We start from the raw sequence: 25,106 nt of genomic DNA on the forward strand, positions 1-25,106 counted from the left end.
AGACTAAACGTCAGCCGGCGTGGCTAAACAGTAAGATAAAGGAAGTCATTAGAGCCAAAAAACAATCCTTCAGAAAGTGGAGAAGAGAACCAACTGAAAGTAACAGGATAGATCATAAGGAATGCCAAGCCAAATGCAAAGCGGAGATAAGGAGGGCAAAAAAGGACTTTGAGAAGAAATTAGCGTTGGAAGCAAAAATACATAGTAAAAATTTTTTTAGATACATTAAAAGCAGGAAACCAGCCAAAGAGTCGGTTGGGCCACTGGACGAAAATGGTGTTAAAGGGGCGATCAGGGAGGACAAAGCCGTAGCGGAGAAATTAAATGAATTCTTTGCTTCGGTCTTCACCGAGGAGGATTTGGGGGGGACACCGGTGCCGGAAAGAATATTTGAAGCGGGGGAGTCGGAGAAACTAAACGAATTCTCTGTAACCTTGGAGGATGTAATGGGTCAGTTCAGCAAGCTGAAGAGTAGTAAATCACCGGGACCTGATGGTATTCATCCCAGAGTATTAATAGAACTAAAAAATGAACTTGCGGAGCTACTGTTAGAAATATGCAATCTGTCCCTAAAATCGAGTGTAGTACCGGAAGACTGGAGGGTAGCCAATGTTACTCCGATTTTTAAGAAGGGTTCCAGAGGAGATCCGGGAAATTATAGACCGGTGAGTCTGACGTCGGTGCCGGGCAAGATGGTGGAGGCTATTATTAAGAATAAAATTGCAGAGCATATACAAAAACATGGACTGATGAGACAAAGTCAGCACGGATTTAGTGAAGGGAAGTCTTGCCTCACCAATCTAATGCATTTTTTGAGGGGGTAAGCAAACATGTGGACAATGGGGAGCCGGTTGATATTGTATATCTGGATTTTCAGAAGGCGTTTGACAAAGTGCCGCACGAAAGACTCCTGAAGAAATTGCAGAGTCATGGAATCGGAGGTAGGGTATTATTATGGATTAAGAACTGGTTGAAAGATAGGAAGCAGAGAGTAGGATTGCGTGGACAGTATTCTCAGTGGAGGAGGGTAGTTAGTGGGGTCCCGCAGGGGTCTGTGCTGGGTCCGTTGCTTTTTAATGTATTTATAAATGACCTAGAGATGGGAATAACTAGTGAGGTAATTAAATTCGCCGATGACACAAAATTATTCAGGGTCGTCAAGTCGCAGGAGGAATGTGAACGATTACAGGAGGACCTTGCGAGACTGGGAGATTGGGCGTGCAAGTGGCAGATGAAGTTCAATGTTGACAAGTGCAAAGTGATGCATGTGGGTAAGAGGAACCCGAATTATAGCTACGTCTTGCAAGGTTCCGCGTTAGGAGTTACGGATCAAGAAAGGGATCTGGGTGTCGTCGTCGATGATACGCTGAAACCTTCTGCTCAGTGTGCTGCTGCGGCTAGGAAAGCGAATAGAATGTTGGGTGTTATTAGGAAGGGTATGGAGTCCAGGTGTGCGGATGTTATAATGCCGTTGTATCGCTCCATGGTGCGACCGCACCTGGAGTATTGTGTTCAGTACTGGTCTCCGTATCTCAAAAAAGATATAGTAGAATTGGAAAAGGTACAGCGAAGGGCGACGAAAATGATAGTGGGGATGGGACGACTTTCCTATGAAGAGAGGCTGAGAAGGCTAGGGCTTTTTAGCTTGGAGAAGAGACGGCTGAGGGGAGATATGATAGAAGTGTATAAAATAATGAGTGGAATGGATCGGGTGGATGTGAAGCGACTGTTCACGCTATCCAAAAATACTAGGACTAGAGGGCATGAGTTGAAGCTACAGTGTGGTAAATTTAAAACGAATCGGAGAAAATTTTTCTTCACCCAACGTGTAATTAGACTCTGGAATTCGTTGCCGGAGAACGTGGTACGGGCGGTTAGCTTGACGGAGTTTAAAAAGGGGTTAGATAGATTCCTAAAGGACAAGTCCATAGACCGCTATTAAATGGACTTGGAAAAATTCCGCATTTTTAGGTATAACTTGTCTGGAATGTTTTTACGTTTGGGGAGCGTGCCAGGTGCCCTTGACCTGGATTGGCCACTGTCGGTGACAGGATGCTGGGCTAGATGGACCTTTGGTCTTTCCCAGTATGGCACTACTTATGTACTTATGTACTTATGTAAATAAGCTTTTTATGTGTATTAGAAAATGGGGCTCCATTTCGTTCCCACAGCAGTTAAGTGTGACGTCTATTGTGCCAACTCCAAAAAGTTGGTGGATCAGCACTTGTCCACACACACTGAGAATGGTTGTACTTAGGCACTTTTAATATGTGTACACTGTGCTAGATAATTTTGGAAAACTCTCTACAGCATATACAAGTTAAATGAGCTACTGAAAATGGCCTCCTGAATGGCATTGAATGCAGCTACGATTATTCAGCTCCCGGAGCCAATGGTAGAGTATTTCCATAAAGTAGTTGCCAACATATAGATGCCAAGTACACACAGAAATGCCACACAAATGCCAATGTTCTGGTTTTGCAATATTCAATGAAATGGTTCCTGTATACGATGGTGCATATTTCAACAGTACATTTGCATATGGGTGGAGCATGTCTTGATGTACGGGTACAGGTGTAAATTATAGTATTTTATATTTTACATGTGTTTTCCAATAATCTAGGTGTAAGCATTTATACAAGCCCTATGACTAGAGTAAATGCTTGTTATACACTTATATTTTAAGAATTATGTTTGTATTCTATAAAGAAAAATTGGGGCCTTCTTTCCTTTATAGAATAGACTCGTAACAAGCACCCTTTAGGCACCTATATTTAGACAAACTGTTAAAAGAATTGCCCTCTAGATGTCTGCATTAGAAAATGGCTTCTTACTACATTTGTTTCCATAAAAGAGGGAAAAGTCTTTCTTTAATGTGGCCTAGAATGTTAGCTAATACTTAATAAATGTATTCATAGATTTTGAAACTTTGTTTTCAGACATTTTCTTGTTAGATAAATCATGCCAAGAACAAGCGGCATTAAGAATGTGTGCGTGAGCGGATGGAAGCAGCCTCTGAGATGTACAGACATCTATAAATACAAATATGTTATGTAAGAGTAATTTAGTGTTAAATTTGATGCAGTCTGATTGGAGCATGGAATATTAATCCTGTACAAATGGTGTTTTGTTGCTTCAAAAGTTCATTCTAGGCATATAAATGGCTTAATTTTGAGATAGCATGAACATGAAAATAGAAAACTAACTAGGTGTTAATTTATAATAGCAGCAGTCACTTGGAAAGAATGTTTCTAGTCAGCACTTCATGCATTAAATGCCAGCACATGTCTGTGAGGAGTTTTTGCTTAAATGAAAACCCAGTAGGAGATGTGTTCATCAGAGTAGCACTTTTAGTCAGTTGCCCTGATCTATATGAACTCTGGTTTCCATAAGCTATTTATATATAGTAGTATTTTTGGAATGGCTTAAATGCAAAATGTTTTTTTGCAGGTGTTTCTCTCATGAATATTTTTGACTGAATACATTTTTAATTTAACAGAAGCAAGCAAAAAAAATATGAAGTTGTGGCTCAGTTCAAGAAAGGAAATGAAAGGGTTATTGACTAATTGATTTGGTTTCTATGGTTTTGCTGCCTGGAATTTAAAGCCATAATCATACTATGAAAGCCATACATTATTTTCATATAGATGATGCTTCTCTACTTGAAGTACACCACTGGCAGAAGCTTAGCGGAGATTGGGCAGCATCACCAGTGGTGGGAGGCGGGGCTAGTGCTGGGCAGACTTCTACGGTCTGTGCCCTGAAAATGGCAGATACAAATCAAGGTCAGGTATACACATAAAGTAGCACATATGAGTTTCTTTGTTGGGCAGACTGGATGGACCGTGCAGGTCTTTCTTTGCCATCATCTACTATGTTACCATGAATTAAGAGAGCAAGGCCTTAATTGAGAAGACTTAAACTATGTGGTTTATGGGTGGATTTAAATCAGGGGCGGACTGACAGTGGTGAGGGCCCCAGGGCAGTAAGGGTCTTTGGGGCCACCCCTGCCACTGCTCGCTGCCCTACCACCCTCCTCCTGCATATCACAGACTCCCGCAGTTGCTGCACCCCTCTCACACACTACAGACCCCTGCAAGTGGGTCTTACCTTTGAAGGGCCCTGGTGGTCTAGTGGCTTCTTCAGGGGCAGGAAAGAATACCACTCTTTCCTGCCCGCTGTCAGTACTGTGCCCAGGGCCAGCGTCGCTGTGTTTTCAAAATGGCTGCAGAGACTTCCTGCGGTAGTCTCACAAGTCTTGGCAGTCTCGGCAGCCATTTTTAAAACACAGCAGTGCTAGCACAGGCAGAGTGGTAGCAGCAGGCACTGGCAAGAAGGAATGGGATTCTTTTCTGCCCCTGCAGAGGCCACAAGACCACCAGGGCCTTTCAAGGTAGGACCGCCGGTTGCCTGAATGGTTAGTCTATCCCTGATTTAAGGTAAGAATATTGATGGACTATCACCAAATGTGTGGTGGTGGTGGGGGGGGGGGTGAGATGTGAGAAGAGGATCACTATTTGGTTGTTACCTGTGAGCTGAAAGGTCAGAGAGAACTATATAGAGGATGAGGAAATAAAGTTGAATTACAAAGGAATGTTATGACGTAGATGTTCTAATAGCCTTTTACAAAGTATGGAACAGTGGCGCACCAAGGGGGGGGGTGGGGGCGGTCCGCCCCGGGTGCACGCCGCTGGGGGGTGCCGCGGCGCACGCCTGCTCCTCCGAGTTTGCTAAACTTCGTTCATTCGCTGCAGCTCCCTCTGCCCTGGAACAGGTTACTTCCTGTTCCAGGGCAGAGGGAGGTGCAGCAAACAAACGAAATGTAGCGAATTCGGAGCAGGCGCGCGCCGTGGCACCCCCCCCCAGTGGCGTGCACCCTGGGGGGGGTTGTCATCTAGCGGGGGGGGGGGGGCGCATCGGCGCTCCGTCCCGGGTGCAATCGAGTCCAGGAACGCCACTGGTATGGAAAAAAGTGAAATAGCACACTTGTTCCTGGCATTTAAATATTAAATAAAAATCCCCTATAATATGGATGGGAAAATGGTTATCACTAATTAAGCTTCTCATTAACTTTTTTTTTTTTTTAATTTTTAAAAGACTCTCTTTACCAGTTGTGTATTTTCACTGATGTTTCCTCATTGTTTCACCGAGTTACACTTTTTTCCCCTATAGCCATGTGTTTCGATTTTCAAGTTAAGATATCCATACTCACGTTTGTTTTAGCTGCCTTTTCTTTGCCCCTTTTCTCTCTGCTTTATTTCCTTTTAAAGATGTTTTACCATTTGGTCACATCACCCTGTCCTTTATTTTTACTTTCCCTGTTGTAACGTAAATATACCATCGCTTCTGGCTACTTTTGTTCGTCAGGCACAGTCTTCTTTCTCAATATTGTTTGACCAATAATTTAAACTTCATACATCTTCTATATGTTTGTGTCACAGCTGTAGAAATAGCAAAGCCACTTATTGTACTGGCAAAAAAATTTCCTGTCGTATTGACTGTAATGTAGAGCTCATGTTCTTCTTTAAGTTTCCTTAAAATCTGAACTTGCCAGTTTTATTTTTTTTATAGTGATGGTGTACAGGACTCAAATTGTTCAAGGTCCAGAACTAAAGACTCCACTGCATAGTTTCAGTCGCTAACTGGAGAACCTGTTTTAGGTGTACTGGACAGAAAAGGCTTAATGTAGCAGGTGACACACAGTTGAAGGGGTACTAGTCTAGCGTGGTTTAAAGCCTTCAGTTTCTGGCCAGGATCGCAGTGGTGGCGGCAGAAGCTGAAGCAGAAAGACGCAGAAGAGCGGTATAATACATTTCATTTTCCATAAGAGGAAATAAAAACCCCACAGCTGGAAGGGGAGGAGCCATGGCCAAAGATCCGCATAATTACTAGTGTGACACATACCAGAATTAAGGTGCAACAACAGCTGCTCTGGCTTCTTTTTTTAATATTATGCAGTACCAGGTAAGTTTTACCCTGCTAAAATGATCTATCCAGAAAAAATGAGCATGAAGCTCACTTAGTCAATGACTTGGTACTTTATAGAAGTCTCATCTTGTTTATCTGTACTGACATTCATTATTAAAAACTAAATGAAAGCAGTATTTCAAAAGAAGCTAGAAACTTGGAAATGTGTATTAAAGCATGGTAAAAAAAAAGTTTCTCAGGAACACACATGAGCTGTTGAATATAACATTAGGAGTAAACCTTTGAGTTCTTGGTAGTGTCTCTGGAGGGGTCCTTCCTCTGCTGATTCTGTTGCTTCAGCTCTGCCTAAGCACATGTTAAAAAGAAAAAGTCAACTGTTGACTTACAGACCAGATGGGATATTTGATTACTAAGCCTATTCAGTTTTTGCTCTTGTACCAAATCCTGCTCCTCATACTAACTCTGTCCCTGTTTCTCCATCCCCCCTGCCTGCTACCTGCAAAGCCTGATGTGACTCCTGTGGTTCATGAGGCCTCTGAGGCTGATGTAGAGATAAATGAGGATGCAGATGATGTTGAATTTACCCTCCCCTCAGACAATGAAGATGATTATGAGCCTGAGCTGCTCTTAATGCCAACAAATCAGCCTGTTAACCAACCCATTCTGGCCGCGGCTCAGGCATTGCATCGAGAGGCAACCAAGTGGTCTAGTAAGGTACTCCTCAGTTTCCCACTGGTGACTGATCCGTTTGCATCCAGCCATTTGGAACGCTGACACGTGCATCACTCTTGATCTTGCTGGGTCCTATCCGTCTTGAGTGAATAAACAACCAAGTTTGTCTGCACTTCATTTTGAGAACGGAGAGTGGCTTCACAAGTTTGTTAGCTCTGCCAATGCCAGACTGAGCTTGATTTTGGTCACTCTTTAAAGAAGTTTCCTGTTTGTCTGCATCTGCCTAATTTTTTTGATTAATGGCAGTCTCTCTTGCTGTTTTGTTATGACCACCTGTGAAGCCATGGATGACGTTTTGTGAATGACTTCCTGATTGTTAGGATCATGCAGATGGATGAAGAATTCATTTAACCTGTCTTGTGCTTTCTGTGTTACCATCATTAATGTCTTTAAAGTGTGTATGTATGTGGAATGGCTTGGAATGACTTCATTGCAAAGGAAGACTGTCTGCTGACTTGCTTTTAGAAATGATGCAAATGTTGGTCATTGTGAAGACCATATGCAGGGTTTTTTTTTTCCGGTTATGTGGTAAAGAAGGGACAAACCTAAACAGGATTTGGATACTATCAAGTAATTATTATGATAGTCTGTGATAAAACAGCTATCATCTTTTCTCATTCTGCTAGATATATTACTTCTTGGTATGATACAAATATGTTAGATAAGCTAGATTTGATTTGCAGTTCTGTCATAAAATGTATTTAGGCACGCCATTCATTTGACTGGTTAACGTGTTGAGTTATCGGGTAATATGTCATTTATCACTTTGGAGAAAACAATATCTTATTTTGGCACATAAAGAATACACAGATCTTGGATTTGACCCTGCTTTCATGCAGAGATGCAGGCGTTCAGGCCTTGGGTGCCACAAACAAGCCAGGTTTGCAAGATATCCCCAATGAATATACACGAGGTACTGTAGATTTGCATGGATACTGCATCCATTTTAAACAAATCTGTCTCATGCATATTCTTTAGGGATGTGCAGAAATCCTGGCCTGTGTGCAGTACTCAAGGCCTGAACTCCTGCATCCCCACCCCAGTGGGTCAGGTGCCTTAGAGGAAAGGACCAGAAGGCCTTGAAAGACAACATTCAATAACATTTATTTATGTCTAATAATTTGGTTTGGTCTAATTAAAGATACTGGTCTCCAAAATATCCAGTGCTTTCTGAACCAGTATGTCAACAAACATTTTAAGTGTGTCTAAACTGTAAGACTTGAGTAATGGCAAGAGATCTTTCACAGCAGGTGATACAGTACAGCTGAACTGCACTTGAAAACAAATTTATATTATAGCACCTGATCAAGTGATCCGAAAAGATTTGAAATACTTAAAAGATCCTGTTTCTGATTTAACATTGGTATAGCTGAACTTACCCATGTAATGATGCAGTTCTAATTTTTTGGTGTGATTGGAACACACAAACAATTTTTACCACTTGTACCATGGCATAAAATAAAGCTTAAGGTATAAGAAGAGTCTACATCTTGTTCCAGAAGAAAATATCCCCTCTTTTCACCCTGTGTTCAGTTTTTTTTCCTCCAAGATACGTCAGAGTATTTGTTTGACCCCAACCTGCCTTCTGCATCTTGCCCGTCTATGACTGAGGATGCTGTGGAGGCAGTTTTCACAGCTATTCGGGTAGGAAGTCTTAACCATGACACACAGATACAGACTATGGCCTTATTCTACAAAGTTTATGCTCCTAAATTTATGTTCCTAAATGTATGTAGGAACATAGATTATGCTCATAATTTAGGAGCATAAACTTTATAGAATAAGGCCCTATATAAGTTCTGTGTTTCAGCAGGATCTGTAGTCTTTAGCCAAGGACAGCTTCTGCACTAGCTAATCTAGATGGGGGAAAGAGGAGTTAATTAAAATAAAATAGGGAAAAGCCAAGAGTGGGCCTGGGTGGGCACAGGGCCACCCACTTTAGGCTCAGGCCCACCCAGTAGCAGCACACCTATGATGTGGCTGGCAGGGATCCCCAAGCCCCACCAGCCGAAAACTCCCAACAACTGTCTCTCCTGCATACCTTGTAAATAGCAGATCTTCGCCTGAAGCGAGCAGCGACTGATACATACTGCTTCCCTCTGATGTAGTCCCGCCTATGCAGAAACAGGAAGTTGCATCAGAGGGAAGGCTGTGGGGCTAACATGAGCAGTGTGTATTAGCTGCTGCTCACTGCCGATGAAAATCTGCTATTTAGAAGGTATATGAGGGAGGGGGGATGTTTGAGAGACCATATGGCATGCAGGTGGGAGAGGGAGAGACCAAATCACTTGTGGAACACGGCAGAGTTCTTCTGCCCACCCACCTTGGGCCCAGGCCCACCGAAAATTGGGTGTCTGGCTACGCCCCTGGTAGGTACAGATAAAGATTCATTATGCAATAGTCCAGTAGAGGCTAGTTCAATTTGAACTTGAAGCCCAAGGAACAGGTGAAATATGGGTTGAAAACAAAACTGGCTGGACTGCTGGAGTTAGAGGGATGAAGAGGGCTATTATACCACCCGCAGTTTCACGTTCTGTCTTGTAACAGAAGCATAATACGAAATAAGGAAGAGTGTAGGCATTTTTCTAGCACATTCTTTTTTAAAAAATAAGAATAACCCCCCCCCCCCCCATTTACTTTCCAAGAGTCCTATTTGTTAAAACAAGTTTATGATCCTTTTATTTCAAATAAATTTTATTGAAAAGATAAACAGGAACAAAATGGCAAGGACATAATTTCCAGACCAAACAAATGCCAGAAAACACCATCATGCAAGAAGACAGCAAACAGTAATGAAGCTAAAACAAACAACATCCTTGAACTTGTCAGAGAGAACAAATGTTTTGGGAAAAAAAATACTCATATTTGATACTTTTCTATTATTTTTGGCTTATTTCATTTTCTTTATTATTTTCACTGACAGAAAAAAAATTACATTCTATAAGTCATTAGATTGCGTGGATCAGTTCTTAAGTGACTGATATGGTAATTAGCAGACTATCCACGATAATTAGGTATTGAATGCAAAGCAGAGGAAAAGGCTACTGGTCATGTTCAGATAATAAAAATAGTGTTGAAATGTTTGTTTATGAATGCTCAAAGGGAAGGGATATTAATTAAAGCAATAACAGGGCCAATTGTTCTCCTCCAAAAGCAATATAAAACCCATGATGCCCTCTCAATGGCATTCCCAGCATTGGTCCCCGAGCAAACCTTTACCAGAGAGTGAAGGTAAAAATGAAATTCATGTTTCCTTGAGAGTTAGAGGATGGTACTCCTATTGCATCTGCAGTCAGACGTGACACCCCAATTAGGAGCTGGGTACACTAGTGAGGGTATAGTGCAGTAGATCAGTGTTTCCTAAGTCTGGTCCTACAGTACCCCTTCCACAATGAATATGCATGAAAGATTTGCATATAATTGGAGGCAGTAGTGCAAATCAAGTTCATGCATATTCATGGTGGATATCCTGAAAACCTGACTGGCAAGGAGTACTCCAGGACTGGACTTGGGGAAACACTGCAGTAGATGCCAGGAAATACATTTGTTAATTGGTATTGAAAACTATGTGTAAACTATTCCTTTTATAATTTGAAAGGCATCCTTTTAAAGCCGCATTCCTTCATTCCTAAGTAGCAACTGTTGCTTCTTATAGTGTCTACTTTGAATGGTAATGGGTTGTACCATGAGGTGGTATCTGCTGGAGCTTGTAGCTGCAGTTCTCCATTGTCTAACAGTGTAGCATGACAGAATCTTCTGTTTAACTCTCAGAAACTCTTTAAATATTCTTTCATAGAACCAGAATTTGCCAAGGGGGGGGGGGGGTAGGGTATGTTTGCTGGAGTGAATTTTATAACTATTTATGTATGTTTTCTGTGGTCTCTTTAATCTGCAGACATTCTTCCTTGTTTTTTCTTTACTAACCACAAGGTAGATACGCTGCATGGAATGAAATATATGTTGTGAGGCTGAATTTTGGCTCTTCTACTAACATCTGGTTGATCAAACCAGAATCAAAGCTGATCTTGTTTTGCTTTCTCACAGCAATTTGCATGGTTGTCCTGTACACAACATAGTGTTTTGGATTGTCTTTGGCTAAAATGCAGTTTGGGTCGGCTTATATCATTTACAACACAAGCATTGTGGATATATTCAGAAGAACACTGGACTCTTTAAAAGGTTTTAATATAAGGCTGCTCTAACTAGATTTCATTAAAATTTCTTTATATAAGGTTTTTTTTTTCCCCAGAAATGTACCAGTGGTAGCCAATTATATACCTAACTTAAAAGCAAATTTTTCTGAATTTCTTGATGAATTGCAGCAAAATATGACCCCTCCCCATTTAAAATGCTATTTTCATGTTTGAGGAGAATAAATATTATACCAGCACCTCACTTTATCACATTCCTTGAAGTGGATGAACAGCCTTTTAGAGTCAAGTGCAGTGTAACAATTGTGGAAATACTGTTTTATTACATTGATCTCAAGCCCTTCTGACAATGTAGATTATTGGTTTATGTCTAATTTTTTTTTCTGTTTTCCATCTTGCAGGAAGAAAAATAGTTTTGCCTTGTTAGACACTGAACGAGCCTTTATTTCCAAAATTTTGTGCTTGAGTTACATAACACCTGATATCTAAACAGTGCCCTTTCCTATAGTAATTATCAAAGCACTTTCCCTTACAGATGAGGAATCTGAAGTTTTTCCTAGACCCCAGTAATGTTATCTTACTGTTATCATTATACAAGTGGAGAGTTCCTATTCCTAGTCTCAAGGTTTAAGCATTTGGCTTTATTCAGTGCCTATGAAATTGAATCAAAGATTTGAGTTGCGTACAGTGTCTATAAGAAAAATGATGGCAAATTTTTTTGGCTTATGTTCTACTCGGAGTCTTCTAGCTTGAGCTTTATTGGTGGACCTTAAGTCCTATTAAGTAACGTCTGTATGCTCCAGAGGAGTGATTGTTCAGCTCTGATTGAACACTGGTGCTCTTGACCCAAGCAGATCAAGAGCTGTGTTGTAAAAGGGTTTAGATCACAAGGAAGCATCCATTTTCTGCCAGCAGCAGAAGTCAGTGTGTTTTACATAGTGCCAGATAAGAGATCATGGAAATGTTCTGATATTTGTTTTGATGCTATTAAACAAAGTTGGAAAGCTGATTAAATTGGACCTAAAATTATTATTCAGCTGTGAGGTGGTGGACCTGTATGATGAATTGTCCGTGTTGCATATTAAGCATGACGGTGTAACTAGAACTAGTTAGACATAAATTAAGTCCAATTAATGGGGAAATGAAATATTCTTAACATTAAGCATGCTTTTAAAATTCCTTAGCAGTTTACTGCTGTCTCCAAAATTTTGACCCTCTGTGAATTTTCATTATTGCAAAAAGAACTGAAACATGCTGAGCAATTTACTGATAGTCTTAAATATCATCACAGTATAAAAGTGGTTTTAATCTCAAAGGAAAAGGAATAATAATGATAGCAAGGCTAAATATTATGGTCTATCGTCTTAATTTCCACCTGTAATTGGATTAAAGTCTTTAATCAGATTATTAAATGAAGACATCCCTGTTCTGAGCATGGACTATTAAGTTCCCCCTGTCCCTTATTTTCTCTCATCTTAGTAAGCCATGCTGTGATGGCTATTCAGCAGTCATCCAAACTTGTGATTTGTTCTTGTGATTAATAGCAATTGTAGAGCAATATTTTTTTTGTTCATCTTTAGTCTTAATATATTTTCTATATTTCCAACTCATGTCCGGTTTTGTGTTTTTTATCTGAATAGTTACATATTTTAATGCCGTGTACATTTGTAAGAAGTGGTATCTTGTGTGAGTGCCATGTAATTGGTTGTCAAATGAAGTCTGGGCATTAATACTTACTGCTTGCTGTGGAATTATCCTCAGGGTAATGATATTATTGCTGCTGCCAAGCGCATGGCCCTGTTGATGGCAGAAATGTCACGGCTGGTGAGAGGTGGGAGTGGAAATAAGCGTGCCCTAATCCATTGTGCAAAGGACATTGCAAAAGCCTCTGATGAAGTGACACGTCTGGCCAAGGAGGTGGCGAAACAATGTACAGACAAACGCATTCGAACAAATCTTCTCCAGGTAAGCCATTGAAAACATGATGCATGGAAAAAAAAATTCCTATGTTAAACTGCACTGTTCTTAAGCTATAGGCTAGCCCCTGAAAATTTGGCAGGCTAGTCATGGAAAAGCTTCTCCATTATCCATCAGAAATCAGTAAAATGCAAAAGTTATTAAAGTGTAAACCTGTTGAGTCTGGATTAACTTTGTGCACATAAAGATCTAGTTTGTCTTCATTTCTTGTTCCTATTTAAGTATCAGATTAGTTACAGAGAAGGAGATGTGGGTAGTGCCAGTTACTTAACCATATTTCTCATGGAAAAAAGTGACCAGATGAAGAAATTTTGTTTGATTTACATTCTGCCTAAAAAAACTAAGTGGAATACAATAAAACATACATAAAAATACATAAATCAAAAAAACAAACATCAAAACAGCACATCATACGATGAATACATGCATGGAGATATGCTGAGATGTATTTTATGCTGTTAAAAAAAAACAACCTTTTGGTGATGCAGTCAACATAAAAATTCATGGGTGGTGAAAGTGAACATAGTAACTGAATCAACAGCAAGAGGGGTTGAATACTAACTTACCACCTGGACCATAATGGGTGCTTGTGACTAGTGTGGGATGCTCTTTACAGTAGGTCTTGAGAGAGGCAGAAATAGTTAATTTGAACTGATTCCTTTAAATAAACAGCCAAGAACTTTAATATTGGGTTGGTTAAGTATGTATTTATGTTGTATGTTATGAAATGCGACTTGAAAGACTGGTGAATTTTTTTTTATAAAAGGTGATAATATATATGTCTGCTTTTATAGCCAAAAACAGCTCCCGAGGGAGCTATATTTATTCATTGTTCTTTTTCTCAAAAGGCAACATTCTCAGAGTGTGTTCATTTTGTGAGTATGAAAACAGGCTAGATAGAACTATGCTAAGGTAGTTAATCTCTGACCACATTTTCCTCTTTCTGGTTATTCTCTCGGATGCGCGAATTAGAATGTAAGTTTGGTACCAGTCATCTGGAAAACAAATTATAGTAAGAGTCATGAAGGCTTACTTATTGTGAAATACGAAGGAAGCATAGATCTTTCCAAATTTCATCGTGGAGTTTACTATAGGACTCTACTGTGTTTATAGTAAGTATATTTCTTTAATCAGCAACTCTGTACATAAGTACGTAAGTATTGCCATACTGGGAAAGACCAAAAGTCCATGAAGCCCAGCATCCTGTTTCCAACAGTGGCCAATCCAGGTCACAAATACCTGACAAGATCCCAGAAAAGTACAAAACATTTTATACTGCTTATCCCAGAAATAGTGGATTTTCCCCAAGTCCATTTAATAATGGTCTATGGACTTTTCCTTTAGGAAGCCGTCCAAACCTTTTTTAAACTTCGCTAAGCTAACCGCCTTTGCCACATTCTCTGGCAACGAATTCCAGAGTTTAATTACATGTTGAGTGAAGAAACATTTTCTTCAATTTGTTTTAAATTTACTACATTGTAGCTTCATCGCATGCCCCCTAGTCCTAGTATTTTTGGAAAGCATAAACAGATGCTTCTCATCTACCCGTTCAACTCCACTCATTATTTTATAGACCTCTATCATATCTCCCCTCAGCCGCCTTTTCTCCAAGCTGAAGAGCCCTAGCTGCTTTAGCCTTTCCTCATAGAGAAGTCGTCCCATCCCCTTTATCATTTTCGTCGCCCTTCTCTGCACCTTTTCTAATTCCACTATATCTTTTTTGAGATGTGGCGACCAGAATTGAACACAGTATTTGAGGTGTGGTCACACCATGGAGCGATACAAAGGCATTATAACATCCTCATTTTTGTTTTCCATTCCTTTCCTAATAATACCTAACATTCTATTTGCTTTCTTAGCCACAGCAGCACACTGAGCAGAAGGTTTCAATGTATCATCAACGACGACACCTAGATCCCTTTCTTGATCTGTGACTCCTAACATGGAACCTTGCATGACGTAGCTATAACTTGGGTTCCTCTTCCCCACATGCATCACTTTGCACTTGCTCACATTAAATGTAATCTGTCATTTTGACACCCAGTCTCCCAGTCTCGTAAGGTCCTCTTGTAATTTTTCACAATCCTCCTGCGATTTAACGACTTTGAATAACTTTGTGTCATCAGCAAATTTAAGTACCTAACTAGTACTCCCATCTCTAGGTCATTTATAAATATGTTAAAAAGCAGCGGTCCCAGCATAGACCCCTGGGGAAACCCACTAACTACCCTTCTCCATTGAGAATACTGACCATTTAACCCTACTCTCTGTTTTCTATCTTTTAACCAGTTTTTAATCCCCAATAGAACACTACCTCCTATCCCATGACTCTCCAATTTCCTCTGGAGTCTTTCATGAGGTACTTTGTCAAACGCCTTCTGAAAATCCAGATACACAATATCTGTTCCCTGATCAAGCTTATTTTTATAGTTTAAATATTGAGCAAAGAGAACACATTACATCCTGTTACATCACACCGTACTGGCAATCTGTCCACTCTGGTGCAACAGCTATTAGGAATCAATTATTCCCTAAAAGTGGAGCATTGCTTGCTGCATCATAGACCTGTGGGAATATCACCTGATCATCACAGACTAGCTATTCACCTATTCAAAGCTGCTCATCTAGCTGTGGCAGCAACATGGAAGAGCTCTACGATCCCATCTCGCTCTGTGTATCTATGTAAAATGGATTATTTTTGCTTAATGGCTGAGCTAACAGCCATTAGAAATGGATAGATTGATACATTTTATAAAATCTGAGATTGTTATTGTACGTGGAAATCTAGTGTACCTTCTTTAAACTGCTGCTTATTTTGGATCCCCTTCTTTGTTTACCTAAAGCTGCACTGGACAATTTGGACTATATTGAGAGACCCCAATGGAGAGTGTGGGGGTGGGGGTTATTCTTCATTGTAGATGTTTATTGACCAGTTGCTTGTATTTTTGAGTATCATTAATAAAACTTATTTTAAAAGATAAATAGATAAAATAAAAAGATGATCCTGTTTATTCACAAGATAACTCTGCCCACAAATGTGTGGAAAAAGAAGGTGACTCCAAACTTGGTAAAGTGGTACTTGCAGATGTTCCAGATGGTAATGATGGTCAAATTGGCAGCAGTCAAGCAAGGTACCCATAGTTGGATGGCTTTTCAGGAAGTACAGGAACTGTTTGTGAGCTCACTACTTTACCAAGCGATAACAGTGTTGTAGAATGTGTGATAATCCCCCGAAGTGAGAGTGCTTTCTGCTCTAGAGGGGAAGAAGGTAGGGGAGAGGAGGGGACAATTTTGGGTTCCTGAAAATGAAGTAAAATAGTTGTTACAGCAATCTGGTGTTTGTCCTAAAAGGAGCACAAGTTAAAAGGAGCACTACTTCCAGGTTAATGGAGTGACATGTGACAAACTCGTGTCACTCATGTTGACGGTGACTGTTTTGTTGTGAAATGTTCCTGAAATGTTGGAAATAAAGAGCTGTTTAATAAAAGAGAGGACTCCATTTAAACAAGACATATAAAATAAAGGTAAAAAACATCTACAAACTATAGCTTACCATATATATCACAATTAACCTCCGTCCACAATATTGGCAGACCAATTTAAAGAAACGTTTCAAGTCAAACTTTTATCTGTAAGAAAAGATTGCAAATGAAGTGAATCCAGAAAGTTATATATTGTAATGCAATCAGTTTTAAATCCTTTTTTTTCTCTTTTTCAGGTTTGCGAGCGAATCCCGACTATAAGTACACAGCTGAAAATCCTGTCCACTGTCAAAGCCACCATGTTGGGAAGGACTAACATCAGTGAGGAAGAGTCGGAGCAGGTAACCCACTTGTATTTCTAAGTACACATCAAATAATCTTTGGTCATGTTAAAACTGTAGCTTGGGCCTTGATATGTGTTCAAATAGATGAACCTGAGTAAATTGAACACTCTGTAAGGCTTAGCATGGAATGGCAGAGAACCCTAATAGACTTCTTTGTTCTTTAACTTTATTAAAATACTAGTAAAAAAGGCCCATTTCTGACACAAATGAAACGGGCGCTAGCAAGGTTTTCCTCGGAGTATGTATGTTTGAGAGAGTGTATGTGAGAGTGACTGTGTGTGAGAGAGAGAGTGAGTCTGAGTGCGAGTGTGTGTGAGCATGAGAGTGTGTGCAAGTGCGTATGTGAGAGACAGTGTGAGAGTGTGTTTCACACAGATACAGTGTGTGCGAGAGAGAGAGTGTGTGTGAGACACAGACACTCTGTGAGACTGAGTGTATGAGACCAAGAGAGTGTGTGAGTGACTGTGTGACACAGAGAGTGAATGTGATACCGTGTGAGACATAGAGTGTGTGAGAGTGAGAGAGAGAAAGACATTGACTGTGTGAGAGAGAGAGAGAGAGTGTGTGACAGAGATACCTCCCCCCTCTCTCTGGTGTCAGGCCCCCCCCCCCTCTCTCTCTGGTGTCTGAGCATTACTGTGCAGGACGCTGAGCTCTGGCTGTGCTTCAAGGAACTGACCAGTCCTATTTAATAGAATGCACCTCCAACATTCTGAAGCCGAGAAACCTCGTGTGGGTTGGTCACTTCTGCTTGTGACGAACCCGGAAGTACGTGATGTCAATTTAGGAGATGGATACAGAGAGCAGGAATGCCTCAGCCATGCAGTCAGCTTCAGAATGTTGGAGGTGCATTTTATTATATAGGATAATAAATATACCACCAATACTAGCATCTCTGCTTATTCAAGGTGGTTCACATAATTTACACTGATAACATGAAAGCCTTAGCTGTTTAACATATAAAATCTTATAATTACTATGCATTCATACATGGAGCATATAAAACTCCAAAAATGTTGAACATTTTAGCATATAAGCTATACTATTATATCACCCTGCCTGCAGATGTAAAACAGCTCTCCAACGCTATACCTAAAATCTGATGAAAAAAGTCACATTTTCAAAAGCTGCCCAAATCATTTGAAATCTTCATCTATCCGAAATAAAGAAGTGACCTGCCCAATACCACAAAAGGTGGGAGTTTTTGGAAGTCCCTGTAGGATACATTACTGATTTGGAGGTCAGAGGGTTGCGTGTTTTTTGAAAGGGAATGGTTGTTTAACCTGTTTAATCATTCCTTCCCACTCATAATTTTGTAAACTTCTTATCATATCACCTCTCAGTTGTCATTTTTCTTTCTCCAAACCAAAAAGTCCAGATCTGCTTAGCCTTTATTGGGAAGGTGTTCCTTCCATTTTATCATTGGTTGCCCTTCTCTGAACCTTTTCTAGTTGCACTGAATACTCTTTGGGTGGGGTGACCAGAACTGCACACAGTACTGAAGGTGCAGATGAACTAGGGACGTATATAGAGGCATAATATTCTCCATCTTGTTCTCCATCCTTTTTTCAGATAATTCCTAATATTCTGTTAGATTGTTTGTTTTTTTTAACCAGAAATCACTTTTATTAGATGCAAAAAAGTGTTACAGCATGGGTAGGTAAAGAATTGCTCTATTGGAGTGTCAGAACATTACATGCAATTGAAAGCAGATGTTCACAGGGCAAGGCATCGGTGGCCCATTTAGCTTGTCTCCTCCCCCAGGGTGTTTGTTTGTTTTTTTAAGTAGCTGTGACACATTGGACTGAAAATTCCCAGGTTTTATTCACAATGACTCCAAGACTTTTTCTTGGGTGGTGACTCCTAACTCAGCAATTTGTATTTTAGTTCAGTTTAATTTTCCTGATGTGCAGCACTTTGCGTTTTTTCACATTAAGTTTCATCATCTATTTAGATGCCCGCTCTCCTAATCTCACAAGATCCTTCCACAAGTCCTCATAATCCTCAACCATCTGAACAACTTTGCACTGTAGTGTACCAAAGGCGGGGCAGTGGGAGCGGTCCACCCTGGGTACACAGAACAGTTGCACAGCTGTCAGCTCTGCCGGTTCTCTGCCCCCTCTGACGTTACTTCCTGTTCTGGGACAGGGCACCGGCAGAGCTGACAGACGCATAACTGCTCCGTGCAACCCCAGGTGGTGAGGATGATGCTGTTCTGGGGGGGGGGGGGAGGGAAAGTGGGTGATGCGCTTCTGGGGGAGGAGGAGGATGTGCGGGGGAGGGGGTGTCATAGTGGCAACCCACCCCGGGTGGCAGCCAACCTAGGTACGGCACTGATTTTGCATCATCCACAGACCTTTGTGGCATTCCACAATGGCTCTTTTCCATTTGGATAGCTGATGATTGAGACATATTTTCAGAGTGCTCAGCCCATCCCTATAGAAGCCACCCCCTCCCCCCCCCCCCTACGCACCCACTCCTTCCCCCTCACTCACTACCCCCCTCCAGTATCTTAATTATTATTCAATAATAAGTCAAGGTATACTCATTCTTCAGCAGATGAGTCTTATCACCCAAGTTTGCGATCCGTTTGCCTATCTAAATTCCCCAAGAGAGTTAATTTTCTAAGCCAACTAGCAAGTGTTGCCTTTCATTTCTTGTCTAATTTTGTTAATTTTCTTCTCAAAGTAATTTGCTAGTTGGTCTGTGGAGGGAGTAGATTCATTGGTTACGGTCAGGGATTGCATGTTAAGTAGATTAACCAAGCATAGAGTTTTCTGGTATTTAATGTGAACCCACCTACATATTTAGCATAATAATTAGTTTTGACTTTTTAAAAGTTTATATTTGTATTCTTTTAGTAATTTTCACCAGTTGTTCCAAGTTGTCGTCTGTTTTTGCTTTGGACCAAATTCTTTCTAGGCGCCTGCATGATCTTTTTGCCTCTAATAAGTTCATCATTGCACCATGGAGACAGTTTTTTGGCAGGTCTATCATTTAAAAGTTCTAAGCATATAGTGTTCAGTCATGACTGAGAAATGGATCCTAATTGGTCAAAAGGATTTTGGACCAGAAGGTAGAGGGATCAATTTTACCGCTTGATGTGAAGTAAGAGACCTGAGCTTTTATTCTTGATTTATTTGTGTCTTCTTTCCAGTGGAGGATTAAAGATAATTTACTATGATTGGACCATGGGACGGGAGTCCATACAGGATTAGAAATAAAGAAGTTTGTTGGATCAGTAAATCAGTATATTAATAGGTCTAATTGATGGCCTCTGTTATGGGAAGAATTTCCAAAGGGAGTAGAGAATTGCCAAGTTTTAAGAAAATCTAGGAAACCTTTAGTATGTGGGTCTTAAATAATATAATAATAATAATTTAAATATATTGATAGTTTCATTTTTGTTTACCACTGATCTAGTATTTATATATGTGATTGGTATTATTAGATAGCTGGTTGAGTCGTTGCAGCAGCAAATTTTGATGAGGTTGTGTTTTGCTAGATTTGTATGATTTTGTTTCTATTCTGTTCTTTTTTTGTTACATTTGTACCCCGCGCTTTCCCACTCATGGCAGGCTCAATGTGGCTTACTTGGGGCAATAGAGGGTTAAGTGACTTGCCCAGAGTCACAAGGAGCTACCTGTGCCTGAAGTGGGAATCGAACTCAGTTCCTCAGGACCAAAGTCCACCACCCTAACCACTAGGCCACTCCTCCATTCCTTGATGAGAGCTGTAACTTTGATTGAGGCTCAGATGTATTCTTTCTTCTGCTGGTTGGAGTGGTGAAAAAGATCTTGTCTCTGTAAGCTTTGATGGTGGATCCTTTGCTTGGGAAAGAAGTCTTCTATGATAGTGGAACCTGATGAAAGTTTTATCTTGGGTGTGTGTGGAGTCCAGCAAGGCCCAGGAGATCTTCAGGGAGGGTCCAGAGAAAGAGAGAGGTACAGGGGTCCTTTTACTAAGCTGCGGGGAAAAAGGGCCCTGCGATAGTGGCAGGGGCCATTTTTCCCACACATCAGGGGCCTCTTCACCACAGCAGGTAAAAAGCCCCCAAAAAGAAATGGCCATGTGGCTGGGAGCACTTACCACCACCCATTGAGGTGGTGGTAAGGGCTTCCACAGTAACTTGGTGGTAACCGCACCACATGCTCAACCTGGAACTACTGCCAGTGGCTGCTTTGTCCCTGTGGTAGTTAAATTTTAGTATGTGGTAAGCCTGTGTTGGGCTTACCGCCGCTTTGTAAAAGGGCCCCTCAGGTCGGGAGAAGAAGTCAAAGGGTGTCGATATGTTTTTGAAGTTAGAAATCTGATGATTTCTTGACAGCAGCTGCTGCTTCATATTTTCTTATAGCACATAAATGATCCCACCATTCATGTATGTTTATTGTTCTTCATTGGAAAGACAGTACTAATGAGAAGTCAGAGCTAGCATAAGGTCTAGAAGGTTTTTTTTTTTTTTTGCTGCATTCTGGGAGGGTTACATCTGGATTGGAGTATCTTAGCATAACAGTCTTGTAGGAGATTTTAGTATTGGTATCCAGAGTTAGTACCTTGGAAACTCTGTTTTATACGTTGGACCAGAAGGTTTCAACATATGGACAGGAAAATAACATATGTGATAAAGAACCATCTGGAGTTGAGCAGGACCAGCATTTGGAAGGGAGATTGCTACATATGAGTTTCATTAATTTGTTTGGAGTCCAATATGCTTTGTGTAATATAAAATAAGAAGATTGTGTAATTCCAGCAGATACAGATGGTCTGTTAGTTTTAGACTAAAGAAGCTTCCAGTCAATTGAAGCCAGAGTCAAATCAAATTCTTGTTCCCACATTTGAATCACAAGTGAACAAGGGTTTGAAAGTTGATCTTGTAATTTCTTATAAATTTTAGAAGCCCTTTTGTTGCCATTACACATTACTTGACAAAAAGATGTGATACTTACAAACAAGAGTTTCTCTACTATTACTAACAAACAAATCTCCGATACAGAAGGAAGGTGGATACAAACAGAATTAAATATCTCTAATACTACTTTTACATTTCTAAATGTACATGGTCTTAATTTGGACAATCCAGTTTGTTTGTTTTTCTTAATACTACTTTTGATTGTCAAGTTTTCTAATCTCATTATAGGCGGTGGTTTTAATTTAATCCAAGACTGCATTTTGGATAGAAAATCTAAATGCCCTATGAGACAATTAAAATCTGCTGTTATTATTACAAATCTGTAAAAGCCTACTGGCTTACTAGATCACTGGAGAATTCTGCACTCCACTGCTAGAGAATACACTTTTTTCTCTCCTCCACATGTCAGTTACTTCCGCATTGACTTATTTTTTAATCTTCTCATCTCTTACCTTACCTCTCTAATCTGATCACTCAGCTGTTCTATTAAATATATCACTGATTCACATACCACATTCAAACCCCCATGGAGATTTCAATCCTCCCTGCTTCAAGACACTAAGGGCACTGTTTATTAAGATGGGTTAGCGTTTTTAGCATGTGCCTAAAATTACCATGCACTAAACACTAGAGACACCCATATAGTCCTATGGCTGTCTTTAGCATTTATTCCTATGGCCGTCTTTAGCATTTAGCGCGTGCTAAAAATGCTAGCGCACCCTTAGTGCTACTTAGTAAACAGGGTCCTAATTTTCATGACTAAAATAATCTGTAATTACTTATTTAATTTGGTCACAATAATCCCTTACAACATCCGTAAAATCCGCCCCTTTCTTTCCGAGCACTCTACCAAAACCCTCATCCACACCCTTGTCACCTCTCGTTTAGACTACTGCAATCTGCTTCTTGCTGGCCTCCCACTTAGTCACCTCTCCCCTCTCCAGTCGGTTCAAAACTCTGCTGCCCGTCTCATCTTCCGCCAGGGTCGCTTTACTCATACTACCCCTCTCCTCAAGACCCTTCACTGGCTCCCTATCCGTTTTCGCATCCTGTTCAAACTTCTTCTACTAACCTATAAATGTATTCACTCTGCTGCTCCCCAGTATCTCTCCACACTCGTCCTTCCCTACACCCCTTCCCGTGCACTCCGCTCCATGGATAAATCCTTCTTATCTGTTCCCTTCTCCACTACTGCCAACTCCAGACTTCGCGCCTTCTGTCTCGCTGCACCCTACGCCTGGAATAAACTTCCTGAGCCCCTACGTCTTGCCCCATCCTTGGCCACCTTTAAATCTAGACTGAAAACCCACCTCTTTAACATTGCTTTTGACTCGTAACCACTTGTAACCACTCGCCTCCACCTACCCTTCCCGTTCACATTAATTGATTTGATTTGCTTACTTTATTTATTTTTTGTCTATTAGATTGTAAGCTCTTTGAGCAGGGACTGTCTTTCTTCTATGTTTGTGCAGCGCTGCGTATGCCTTGTAGCGCTATAGAAATGCTAAATAGTAGTAGTAGTAGAAGTTAGCTTAAGCATCTGGTGGGACGCCTTCAATGCCACAGTAAGAGCAGAAATAATACATTTCTCTGCTGGGAAGTATAAAGCTCATAAGAAAAGTCTGGAAAATTTGCAGTCTCAAATCCCTTGAAAACCAATTTCTTCTCAACCAAGACATATCTGTTTATGCTGAATTACAAAAAACTAAAAACGAATTTAACTCTTTAAACTCTCAAGAAGCTATTTCTTGTATTCACTCACAGAAATCAAGATATTATTCAGAAAACATCTCTTAGCCCAATATTTGAAAACTAAAAATAACAGAGCAAGAGTCCCTCAAATAATAGATCTATTGGTGTTTCTCACACTACCGACACCGCAATTGCACAACAATTTCAAAAATTTCTATTAAAAATTTTACAGTCCTGAGATTATATTTTTACCCTCTGCTTTTCAAGAGTTCACCACACCAATATCCCCACCCAAAATCTCTGCCTCTCTTTTTGAGCATTTGAACAGTGAAATTACTGAAAAAGAAATCCTTTCAGCCATCAAAGCTCTCCCCACTGGTAAGGCCCTCGGTAATGACGGCTTTAATGCCAAATTCTGTATGGCTTTTTCAGAACTCTTATTCCCTAGACTACTACAATTTTATAATCTAATTCTAAAAGATCCCCCTTACAAATGCTTCTTTTAGAATCCAGCAGTGTGGTAATTCCCAAACCTGATAAGGATCATAATAAAGTTGAAAGTTTTAGGCCAATTTCCCTAATCAATATTGATAACAAAATCTACGCAAAAATTCTCACTTCTCAACTACAGAAACTCCCTACCTCAACTTATTTACAGAGACCAAAATGGACTTACTCCCAATCACCTTCCCAATGATAACTCCAGATTATTTTAGAACATTCTGTCTTATGCTAACTTAGTATCTGAACAATATGTCACCATCTCTTTAGCTGCCGAGAAAACATTCAACAGGATAGAATGGGATTATTTTTTTCATACACTAAAAAGGTTTGAGTAAAATGGTTTGATTTGGGGAATGTTTTTTTTTAAATATGATGAAATTATTATACAACTAGTAAAAAAGGCCCGTTTCTGACACAAATGAAACGGGCGCTAGCAAGGTTTTCCTCGGAGTGTGTATGTTTGGGAGAGTGTATGTGAGAGTGACTGTTTGAGAGTCAGAGTGAAAGTGTGAGTCCAATCCATGCTCCTCTGTCACCTGGCCCCTCCATTCATCCCTATCCAGCAATTCCCCTCTCTGCCTGAGGCCTGCCCTGCAATCCATATCCATCCATGCCCATCTGTCCCCTCCATTCATCCCTATCCAGCAATTCCCCTCTCCCTGAGTCCTGCCCTTCCAATCCATGCCCATCCATGCTCATCTGTCACCTGGCCCCTCCATTTTTCCCTATCCAGCATTTCCCCTCTCTGCCTGAGGCCTGCCCTGCAATCCATATCCATCCATGGCCATCTGTCCCCTCCATTCATCCCTATCCAGCAATTCCCCTCTCCCTGAGTCCTGCCCTTCCAATCCATGCCCATCCATGCTCCTCTGTCACCTGGCCCCTCCATTTTTCCCTATCCAGCATTTCCCCTCTCTGCCTGAGGCCTGCCCTGCAATCCATATCCATCCATGCCCATCTGTCCCCTCCATTCATCCCTATCCAGCAATTCCCCTCTCCCTGAGTCCTGCCCTTCCAATCCATGCCCATCCATGCTCCTCTGTCACCTGGCCCCTCCATTTTTCCCTATCCAGCATTTCCCCTCTCTGCCTGAGGCCTGCCCTGCAATCCATATCCATCCATGCCCATCTGTCCCCTCCATTCATCCCTATCCAGCAATTCCCCTCTCCCTGAGTCCTGCCCTTCCAATCCATGCCCATCCATGCTCATCTGTCACCTGGCCCCTCCATTTTCCCTATCCAGCAATTGCCCTCTCTCCCTGAGGCCTGCCCTCCCAATCCATGGCCATCCATGCTCCTCTGTCCCCTGCCGCCTCCATTCATCCTTTTCCAGCAAGTCCCCTCTCTCCCTTCCATGACCCCCCCCCTCGCATCCATGCTCCTCTCTC

General features: G+C 40.9%; 1 protein-coding gene across 4 annotated transcripts in view; it reads left to right on the forward strand.

Annotated features, from left to right (window-relative positions):
* Window positions 1-25,106, forward strand: part of VCL (vinculin) — a 233,391-nt gene that overhangs the window by 201,604 nt on the left and 6,681 nt on the right. For 2 of the 4 annotated variants that reach the window (XM_030203202.1, XM_030203204.1), the window contains 3 exons: window positions 6,433-6,642; window positions 12,573-12,776; window positions 16,507-16,611. In XM_030203202.1, the coding sequence (XP_030059062.1) occupies window positions 6,433-6,642; window positions 12,573-12,776; window positions 16,507-16,611 (519 nt within the window). The remainder of the gene's footprint in view (window positions 1-6,432; window positions 6,643-12,572; window positions 12,777-16,506; window positions 16,612-25,106) is intronic. The other 2 variants (XM_030203205.1, XM_030203206.1) reach the window with 1 other exon arrangement.

Source organism: Microcaecilia unicolor, chromosome 5 (genome assembly GCF_901765095.1).
Source record: "Microcaecilia unicolor chromosome 5, aMicUni1.1, whole genome shotgun sequence".
Lineage (NCBI taxonomy): Eukaryota > Metazoa > Chordata > Amphibia > Gymnophiona > Siphonopidae > Microcaecilia > Microcaecilia unicolor.